This window comes from Candida margitis (genome assembly GCF_024628925.1).
Source record: "Candida margitis strain CBS 14175 chromosome Unknown scaffold1, whole genome shotgun sequence".
In the NCBI taxonomy this organism is placed as follows: Eukaryota; Fungi; Ascomycota; class Pichiomycetes; order Serinales; family Debaryomycetaceae; genus Lodderomyces; species Lodderomyces margitis.
In genome coordinates this window covers 345,245-355,634 of record NW_026261901.1, presented here as the reverse complement: position 1 = coordinate 355,634, position 10,390 = coordinate 345,245, and the positions used below count along the sequence as shown (strand labels likewise).

General features: G+C 38.8%; 6 protein-coding genes across 6 annotated transcripts; 2 read left to right on the top strand and 4 right to left on the bottom strand. All coding sequences in view use genetic code 12, as the record gives it.

The window, feature by feature from the left end:
- Positions 1-341: 341 nt before the first annotated feature.
- On the top strand, positions 342-635 carry CANMA_004791 (uncharacterized protein; the record flags this gene model as incomplete). Its single annotated transcript, XM_051817102.1, has 1 exon — positions 342-635. One exon carries the CDS (start codon positions 342-344, stop codon positions 633-635), a length of 294 nt encoding a protein of 97 aa, XP_051669557.1.
- Positions 636-839: 204 nt separating this feature from the next.
- Positions 840-1,298, bottom strand: NCB2 (negative cofactor 2 transcription regulator complex subunit; the record flags this gene model as incomplete). The annotated part of the gene is made up of 1 exon (XM_051817101.1): positions 840-1,298. The coding sequence occupies one exon, from the start codon at positions 1,296-1,298 to the stop codon at positions 840-842; it is 459 nt and encodes a 152-aa protein (XP_051669556.1).
- Positions 1,299-1,562: 264 nt separating this feature from the next.
- Positions 1,563-3,641, top strand: CANMA_004789 (metallophosphoesterase family protein; the record flags this gene model as incomplete). The annotated part of the gene is made up of 1 exon (XM_051817100.1): positions 1,563-3,641. One exon carries the CDS (start codon positions 1,563-1,565, stop codon positions 3,639-3,641), a length of 2,079 nt encoding a protein of 692 aa, XP_051669555.1.
- Positions 3,642-3,800: 159 nt separating this feature from the next.
- CANMA_004788 (putative hydrolase) lies at positions 3,801-4,895 on the bottom strand (the record flags this gene model as incomplete). The annotated part of the gene is made up of 1 exon (XM_051817099.1): positions 3,801-4,895. The coding sequence occupies one exon, from the start codon at positions 4,893-4,895 to the stop codon at positions 3,801-3,803; it is 1,095 nt and encodes a 364-aa protein (XP_051669554.1).
- A 167-nt stretch (positions 4,896-5,062) lies between these two features.
- Positions 5,063-6,142, bottom strand: SGT2 (Sgt2p; the record flags this gene model as incomplete). The annotated part of the gene is made up of 1 exon (XM_051817098.1): positions 5,063-6,142. The coding sequence occupies one exon, from the start codon at positions 6,140-6,142 to the stop codon at positions 5,063-5,065; it is 1,080 nt and encodes a 359-aa protein (XP_051669553.1).
- A 225-nt stretch (positions 6,143-6,367) lies between these two features.
- Positions 6,368-10,018, bottom strand: CANMA_004786 (uncharacterized protein; the record flags this gene model as incomplete). Its single annotated transcript, XM_051817097.1, has 1 exon — positions 6,368-10,018. One exon carries the CDS (start codon positions 10,016-10,018, stop codon positions 6,368-6,370), a length of 3,651 nt encoding a protein of 1,216 aa, XP_051669552.1.
- Between the last annotated feature and the right edge of the window lie 372 nt (positions 10,019-10,390).

Genomic DNA, 10,390 nt, shown 5'->3' with positions numbered 1-10,390 from the left:
TTAGGGAAGAGACACAGCGCTTGTATTAAAGTCAGGACAAGCGGCAGAACTCGTACAACTACAACTAGCATTTACACCAATCCATCAAAAAATTTGACATACAATCCTTAGCTGAGTCTACGTTTATTTATTGGCTTTATTGGGCAAAAACCATACAGACAATACTTCTCACAGACGAACTGTGTATCCCAGCCCATTTCGTTGAGAGTCAGCTCAGGGACAAAACATCAACTGGTAGCACCAAATAATCAATCAATAGTTTTTTTTTCTTTTGACACTAGATCAAACGCGGCCAACACGTAACTCACCAACCATCATTCACTCGTCATCAACACTAAACAATGTTTGGCTTGGGCAAATTATTCTACGTAATAGTGTTAACTATAAATGGAATAGCGGTTTTAAGTGAAGATAGGTTTTTGAATAGAATCGGATGGGGGTCAACAACTTCATCAGCAAATGGCAACACCAATTTACAAAATCAGTTTAGCCAATTCAATACTGGGTTAGATAGTAGTGAAGGGTCAATCAAGACTAAATTGATTAATCTAATAAGTGCCGTGAGAACATTATTGAGGATACCGTTGATTGTAGTGAACATTTTGATCATTTTATATGAGATAGTTTTAGGTTGATTGTTGGAGAAGGGGACAACGGGAAATTTTGGCATTATGAGAGAAGTTTTCATTATGCTGTAATTCACCCCCATTACCAAGAGGTGATTGAGCTTGAATGGTAAGTAACCACAACATAAAAAATTCGACACACAGCTTTACACTCAATTCAATGCTTTTACCTGGATATATATATATATATATCAATCTACACAAATAACCCTATTAAGAACTTTCTTCCTGTTTGACTTCATAAGGCGGTGAACCCGACTGGCTTTGTAAACGGTCTCTCGACTTTTTAAATAATTCCTCCTGTTGTCTTAACAATTCCTCCTCACTCAATCCTGAACTCTGAAACTTGTTGTTCCTTTTTTCCTTTCCTTTCAATAACTCCTTCTGTTCACTTAGGATTTTGTTTATTATTTCAAGGTAGTTGTTGAAATCCAATTCCTCCAAAGCTTTGACAACATGGTCAGATGCAATTGTCTTTTTAGCCTCCTTTTCAGCAATATCATTCAGTTGGGTAGATAGCATCATTATAAACTCAATACTGCATTCCGTTATTGCCTCTCTTGCTTCTTTTGATATGGCAATGTCTTTGGGTAAAATCTCTGCGATTATTTTTTGTACCGTTGCTTTGGGTAGTGACAAGTCTTCGTTGCTCGTTCCTGGGTAATCCGACATGATTAGTGGGTGCCGTTGTAAATTACAATGGTAAAGGATGTCTGTAATCAGCTAGGGCCAATTTTCAATTTCTTCTGAATCAGAATAGCGATAACGGGAGAAAACTATTTGGGGAAGTACGTTGTTTGGTTTGTTCACAGCACAATTTGTTTTTCCTTTTTGTCGCGATATTTTTACATCGCTCCTGAAACTTTCCTTTTCTTGAATGTCACTTCAAAGGTCTTTTGAATCCTACCACACCACCTTGTACTCAATATACACATTATGTTACCTCGAAGAGTTTGCAGGTCAGCCCTGTATGTGGTATTTCTTCTTTTCACGGCATTGATTTTACTACTTTTAGCCAATAAACATCAAATTGTTGATCTTAATAAATACGTGCCGTATGATCTTTTTGCCAGTACAGCACCGTCATTCTTCCAACCACCTTCTGATCTGTTCCTTCTAGATATATCAATAAATGGCTGCAACGTTTATAACTACAAGAACCCAAATTGCGGTAAACCAAGTCCCGAGGATGGAAAATATGGCGACTTGACTGAATTCGAGGGAGGCTGGATCAGATTAAAGAAGGATTTGTGCCTTGGAAAGTCGTGGGTTAAAAAGGAGATCTTTTCGGTGAAGAAGATCAATCACAGTAATTATCAGAAATTACTAAGCAAGACACAATTGGACGACGAAGTGATTGTTGACGTTGCTGTTCAGGATCCTGAGAATGATGCCAAAATTAAAGGTAATGGGAAACTCAAGTTACCAAAACACGTAATAGAAGATGTTCATAAGCAAAAGAAATTTGATGGAACAACACAAGAGAGTTTAATGGAGCAAAACAAAGATGACATTCTCGATGGCTCAACGCCTGATTCGGCAAAGGCTAGCTACAAGATTGGGGAAATGAATGAAAAGGTCAATGCGGAAAAAGCGGGAGAAGCTAAACCTAAGGGCGACTCGACTGATGATGGAGATGGAGATGAGAAGCATAACAAGAGAGAGAAGGTCTCAAGCAAGGATGAATTGACTCGCGTATACTACATACCTACAAAGGAAGAGTTGACAAAGAGTGGCTGGCAGTACAAGTCTCATGGAATTTGGGTCAAGTATGGCCCTCATAATAGTAAAGACGCGATTACTGCTTTTGATATCTTGTTTGGACTTGATGCAGTAGACCCCAGACCAAATTGGAATTTGGTCAAAATTCCAGTGAGAGATGCTTGCAGTTCAAGTGGAATTCCCCCTTTTATAACCTATCGCCGTGGACCAAAACTTGATTATAAGAAGGAATTTGATAATCCATTGGTTATGAATGATAATGATGAGTTTAAGATTCTTCAAGTTGCCGACTTGCATTTTTCCACTGGTTATGGGAAATGTCTCAACCCTGAACCTGCTTCTTCGGCATCGGGGTGTAAAGCTGACTCTAGAACATTGGAATTTGTAAACAAAGTGCTTGATATTGAGCAACCAGACTTTGTTGTTTTAACAGGTGACCAAATCTTTGGCTCGAGTGCCCCTGACTCGGAAACAGCTGCATTCAAAGCGTTGAGTCCATTCATTGAACGTAAAATTCCATTCGCTTTAGTGTTGGGGAACCATGATGCGGAAGGATCCTTAAAAGCCAAGGAGTTGATGGGATTATACGCTGATCTTCCTTACAGTGTTGCAGCCATGGGACCAGAATCAATTGATGGATTTGGAAACTACATGACCACAGTGCAAGGCAAATATAAATCATCGGTTGCGCTATCCTTCTATTTCGTCGATTCACATGCTCATAGTCAAAATGAAAAAGTATACCCTGGTTATGACTGGATCAAAGACGATCAATTAATCTACATGAAAGAAGAAGCAGAGTCAATCAAAGATGGAATTTCGGAATTTGAGAAGGAAAAAGCAATTGAGAATGGTGAATCAAAGAATAAAAAGCATTTATCAATGGCATTTTTCCACATCCCCTTGCCTGAGTTTAAAAACACTAAAAAGCCGGTAATTGGCGAACACAGAGAAGGGGTTATTTCCCCAATGTACAATTCGGGTGCACGTGATGCATTCCTCGATATAGGTGTTAAAGCTATAAGTGTTGGCCATGACCACTGTAATGATTATTGTTTACTAGACGAACAAGAGTCTGCAACCGATGACAACAAAATTTGGCTATGCTATGGAGGTGGAGTTGGGTTAGGTGGGTATGGCGGATATGGTGGGTACGTTCGTAGAATGAGAACATTTGTGTTGAATACGGCGAAAGGTGAGATTAAGTCGTGGAAGAGAGCTGAAAATGAACCTGAAAAGAAGATTGATGAGCAGGTTTTGGTATCTGGTGGCAACGTTGTCAATTGGAAGTAAGGTTAGGTGTATGGGGCAATACATTGCTGTAGTTGGAGATGCGTATGTCAGGTCGACAATCACTCTAGAAAGAATGGAGATTATACATAAATATTACGGGAAAGGACTTTTATTTTTATCATGACGATTATATATCTATTGACTACTGTGTTGACTACTCTAGAATGGTTTCGCCCTGGGTGGTCTAGGTTTCTTCTTTGGCTTTGCATTTTCCAATTGGTTGGGGTTCTCTTTCCGCTCCCAAGGTGGTGAAACAAACTTTATCAACTCATTAACAAACTCACCCGGTTGATCATGTGAGATCCAATGACCCGAATCAAATTCTTCATATTTTACATCGGCAAAGTATTGTTCAAATATTGGGAAATATTCTCGTTTCACAAATGGCGATTTGTTACCATACATCACCAATGTTGGACGAGGGAATTTTTCGACATCTCCTGGCAAATCAGCCCATGCTTCAACAGCCTTAATAATATCGTGTTTCCAGAAATTCATCACGGGGACTCTAAACACTTCCTTGGAACGATCTTTAATATTTGGATTTGCTATATCTTTATGAGTTAAAAGTAGGTTACTCATTAACAACAGTCGAACAAGAGGGCTCTTTTCATATTTAGTTAGAAATTTGCTAATTGGTTTAACTTCAGTGACTCTTCTTCCATTAGACCCCTTTTTGTATAGTTCTGCATGTGCTTCAACTTCACACATGCCCAATAGATCCAATCTATAATGAGGTTCTAGTACCATTGGGTGCGGAGTGTTGTCCATGATGACTAATTTCGATATTAATTCCGGATACAATAGACTTACCAACATGGCGACTTTAGCCCCCATTGAATGGCCAACAAGTATGCATTTATCCCATTTGCGTTCCTTGATGAATTCGTACACATCACGGGCCATTTGTTCGTTGGAAAATGGTAAAACGTGAGGTGACTCACCATGATTTCGCATATCAACAGCAAAGGTGGGGACTTTGGTTACTTCGCTAAACAACCGGCCTACTTTGTTGAAACTTAGTTTCGATCCAAATAAACCATGAAGGAAAAGTACAGGCGTCTCTTCTTTATTGAGTTTGATCTTGTAAGGGATTAGTTGTTTCCATTGAAGTGAGATCTTGTCATTAAAAGGAAGATCTTTTATTTTGTCGACGTCAAAAGTTGGCTGAAGCGTAGGTGGTTTTGATACATTGAGTAAGGCTGGAAAGGAGCTGAAGAGTCTCCTGCCCAACAATTGTCTGTGTTGTAGCATGGAATAGCTATTATTTAGTTTGATACTAAATCTAAATGTTTGAAATTTAGCGATGCTTCCAAAGCTTTGTTGCTTGTGCGCTAACAACTAGTTCTCCTCCCACACACAGTTTACTTAATTACAATTAGGAACGTAATATATTATCTACACACTACTGTATATCAAAATCATGACTCATTATTTCCACCTTGTCCATCTTGGTTATTATTGCTGTTTCCTCTACCTCCCATAAATTGACTAAGCATAGGGTTATTCATTATATTGGACAAGTCAGGTCCATCAGGGCCACCTAATCCCAAAGATTGGGCCATTTGACGGACTGCCGGGTTATTGAACAAGTTCTGCATGGCATCTGGATTCGACATCATGTTTTGCGCTGCTTCCATCAATTGGGGATTATTCATCATATCGGCAAAGGAACCGCCACCTGGTCCACCTGCACCACCAAACATCGAGCTGAAGTCAGGTAAACCACCAGCACCAGCACCAGCACCTCCACCTGGAGCTGACCTGGAGCCAGATTCACCTTCACTTGCACCACTGGCATCAGATGTGGAAATGGAATTTTCCAATTCTTGTTCAACTCTCTTTTTAGCAGTTTCATATCCTTTCTTCATACCTTCTGATTGCTTATCACCTTCCACTTCTAAACCTTTCTTGTATGCTTCCATTGCCTTTTTGGCGTCTCCAAGAGCATACTGAGCCAATCCCAATCTCGAATAAGCTCTAGAAAAATCTGGGTTTAACTTGATGGCTTTCTCGGCATCTTCAATTGCTTGTGCATGCTTTTGTGATGAAGAGTATGCGGCTGCTCTGTTGGAAAGGTACACGACATTAGTTGGATCTAAGCCAATGGCTTCGGTGTACTTGGCAATAGCAGCGGCATAGTCTTTAGCTCCCATTAATCTGTTACCTTCAAGCTTCAACTGGTCAGCTTTCTCCTTGGTGGCGTCATCAACAACAATGGATGATGACTTGGCATCACTGGTAGATTCACCCTTGGAAGCACCTTCTGATGACGATGAAGCAACTGACGCTTTAACCAACTCAGATAATGATTTTCCATGGAATTTAGAATCGGTTACCGACTTATCATCGTCTTTGCTCACCTCAAATGCATCGGCGATACAATCAATGGCAACATCCATCGACTCCACAAAATCCTCCGCAATGGTCTTATCGGCGACAGATTGTTTCAAGAACCCGATTATTGACAAAGCAATGTCTTTATTTGAGACAGATGACATGGTGTAAAATGCTATAGTTTTCAAAAGCTGGCGGCACACGTAAGGGATCTGGTCAATTAATTGTTGTTGGGTTTTTCTACAGAACGTGTCAAAATCTCGCCTCTTTTTTTTTTGATAATTTTCACTCGAGATGCTTTTTGTGTAAAATTGCACTCTTGATAATTGGAGAACATGATGGAACTTCGTCTACGCTTTGATTTTATTTGCACCTACATAGCATTTTTCCTACTTATGCTTCACTCTATACAAGATCTTTCTCCATTCTAGTTGCCTCTGCTTCAAGCATCGAATTTCTTCTCTAACATAAATCGACAACCCAAACTTTAAAAACTGAGTTCTAAACGTTAAGAAATTGGAAATTTGTGTAGCCATTATTTCGTATTCCCATTTAAGATCAATATTCAACTTCATAATTTGTTTCACTAAATCAGCTTTTGACACGACTAATCTTTTATACCGGTTTCGCTTACTACTTCCAAGACCGAAAAGGTTCAAACCTTCACTTTCATCCGGTATCAGATCAGCATGTGTATGTGTGGAGGTTGAGAATAGGGAGCTATTGGTTCCGGTGCGACGAAGCCCATCATGACCATCTTCTTCTTCTTCTTCCCCCTGTTCACGGGCGCCCTCATGCGACAATCCATTGGGAACGTTTGTTTGTGATTTCGGTTCCATCGATCTCAACTCCAGGTTGATATTGCAGATTTCATGATACAATTTCTTCCACAATTCCACGTCCTGGTTGATTTTACGGAAATGCTTCAACAACTCATCGCCAATCATGTCAATCCACACAACATACTGGGCTAAGAAATCAAAACTTCCCCGTTGGTGATGATACTCAGGGATATTGAACAATTTCGAAAAGAATGATTGCTCATTAACACGACTAATGGTTAAATCCTCAACATTTCTTAGATCCAATTGTTTTTGTTCTCCAATGCAAACTAATTTAGAAAATTTATGGAAAAGTGAACCATGCCTTTTGACATCTTGAAGCGAGAAGTCAAGGAAAAACTCCATTTCTTGAATATTGCTAAATCTTAATTTGACTTGACCCAAATCTTGCTTTTGTGATTCAATAACCGCCAGTATGACTTGTTTCTGTTCCAATATGGACAAGTTGTGGGATATATCACTTAAAAATGAAGTGAATAGCTGTTCGGGATTAACATCATTTAGGAACATCATACTCTGATACATGACATTAAGCTTCGCAAGCAATTTGTTTATCCTCAATTTTTGAAACATGGGACTTGTAGATACATTCATGGCATGGTTGCGCCAAATGATATCAGAATCAGGGAAAATGGACATTGGCCGTTGTAGTTTCTCCACATACAATACTTGCTTTATCGATTTCAATGATTGAAGCTTACATTTGTATTCTTGACTCTTTAAATTGATCACCCATTCTTTTAAATTAGAATCAAATTTTCCATTACAAGCAGCAAGCTTCTCTGGTCTGTGATAGGGAAAGAAATGGGCAAAATAATGATCAACAATGAGTTTTTCAATTTGCTTATACTCTTTTGAACTTGAAGATTTCGTGCTTACAAAACTCAAATAATCAAACACGTTGTAGAAGCTTTTGCGGTCCTCAAATAAAAAATCAAGCCTGTCATCTTTCAAAATGTCGCGCAAGTTTTCCAAGCGACTGTACTTTACGTACAACATCAATGGGGTAAGATTTTTGGCATTTGTCAAATTGACATTTACCAAGTTGTCTTCTCGTGATAATATTTGCGTTTGAGGTATTCCCATTAAGATGACATGTAGTAATGAGTTTCCTGATTTATCCATGTGCTTGTCAAAATCAATACCCCTTTTGTTATATTTATCATAAACAACTTCAAACCCAACTTTTAACAATTCAAGATAATTTGGATGGTCATAACAACGGCACAAACTAAATAAAGGGGTATGGGAGTTATTATCCTTCAACTCCCAGTCAATCAAATTACCAATTTTCGAAATTAAATGGTGGCTGTGGAATAAATAGTGGCCAACAGTACGTCCAGTAATATCAGGGCTATTGAAATATGCTATTTGTTCATCGATGGTGGTATTTTCAATAATTATATCCGACAAATCGTCCAATATTTGCCCATCTGTTTCTTCAATCAATGCTGTCATTAAAAGATTTTGATTTGTGATCACATTTTGATCAAAAAGTATGAAATCAATGGTGAACCACAGTATGCACGAATTCATGATCAAGTTGTAAATTTCAAAGGTTTTCGCCTTGATTGCAAAATCAAGTGCGCCTTCTCCATTGATATTTTTGCTCAATAAACAATGATTTGGGGGTAGCTCTTGATCTTGGTAATTCTCATTGGTTTGTTCGATAATTATTTCCACTTTGGAAACATCCTGTTCTAATATGCCGCTCCATAAATCGTAGTTTTGTTTTGAGCTCACAGCAAGACTTTCCAACGAGTGCTCTTTTTCTGACAAGTGGCAAATAACTGCGTCTAAATTGCTCAAGATGTAGTTGAATTGCCCATCATCAGTTCGGTCTATGGCGTTAAAATTTTTGACGTAGTAGATATGTGCTTCGATGTTGTCAATCTTGGCATGAACAACAGTCATCACTAATAAACCAATCAAGGTATCCGCATCAATGACTAAATCGCTTCCTTCTTTGCTCAGTGATAGTATCTCTATTGTTTTGTAAATGATGTTGGTTTTCATGGTCAGGGTCACTACCGAGGAATCGGCTAATTTCTTAAACTCTTGTATTGCGAGGTATATTCGTTGATGTAGTTCATTGATCAACCACGGTTTAGTAACGGGAAGGTCCAACTGATTTAGTGATAAACAAGAAAGTTTCTCGTACTCAGATGCTGTAAGATGTTTGATAGCCTCTTGGTCATAATCCTCCTTGTTGTCATTGGGACAATTGAATTGAAACACCAATTGCGACCACATCAAATCGTACAAATTTAGTTCAACATATTCATGCACCAACTTATTCAAATCCAATCCCGGGTACGTGCTAATCACATGGTTCAACAAATTATAAGTTTGTTCGCTATTGGGATTCTCAATTTTAACACTGTCCAGGATAATTTTATATGCTTCATCTTGCATTTTGGTAAATTCAATCTTGATATCACTTAGCTTCTTTCTCGTCCTTGTTCTCAATTGATGGAATTGTCTATTGTTATGATGAAATAGTCGATAGAATTTATCACCAACTACTTTAGATAGGAGAGGAAAGTTTCGTAACAATTTCTCAAACGTCACATTATCAACACTTTCTGCACGAGAAGTTGTCCCATCTGACGACGAAGAGGGAGGAGCTAGTGGTAAATCCGGTAGAGGTTTGAATGGCGGCGATCCTCCGATAAGAGAGCTTTCAATATGTATAACCATAAACTGGGATCCCTTGGGGAAATAATCGCAAAATGATTTGAAATACAGCACCGAGGTGATTTTCAACTTGAGACTGCGCTTGAACCCTTTACCGGTATATATCATTTGATTCTTAATGAGTATTTGTTTGCCACTCATTGTGTTGTAAATCACCAGTTGCTCCTTCGAAATCGGTGTCACTGTTGATGACACAGGTGCCCCGGTTCTAATAACGTGTGACTTGATGAAATCTTCATTGTTATAACATAAATCTTTCAATAGCACCTTTGTGCTGGACTCGTCGGTAGCTGGATCATGAAACTCATTTAAAATGTATGCTGGAGGTAAAAGTATCGTATATTGGTTATGCTTGTTGCTTAATTCTTCAATGGTTCTTTTGAATGGCGGTTTGGAATGACTCGGGTTATTGAATATGCAATTCAAAAACGGGTTATACAATATAGGTAGATGTGTGGATAATTTTTGTTGCTGGTGCTGGTGCTGTTGTTGTCGTGCCATCCCACCTGTACCTGTTGTTTAGTAACCTATTGCTGCTTCTGAGTTTTATAGCCACTGCGGTGGTTTAAAGCGTGGAAAGAGGCGCTACCTACGTCCCTTTTGTTTTTTTTTTCACCGCCACGAAATAAAACATTTTGATACCCTTTGGGGATATGCATTTTAAGGTAAGTTAGGAGCCTCGTATGGACAGATAGAGTTCCTTGCTTGAGTACAACTGTTAATACGATTATGACGGAGAACACAACTGTCAGTAACAAAAGGGTGAGCTCGACCGCAATACCCAAAGGAGTCTATACTAGACAATACTTATTGCCGATCATGTTTACATGGAAAGAAGCACTTTAGATACTCCTTTTCCGGTGGAAAATTATG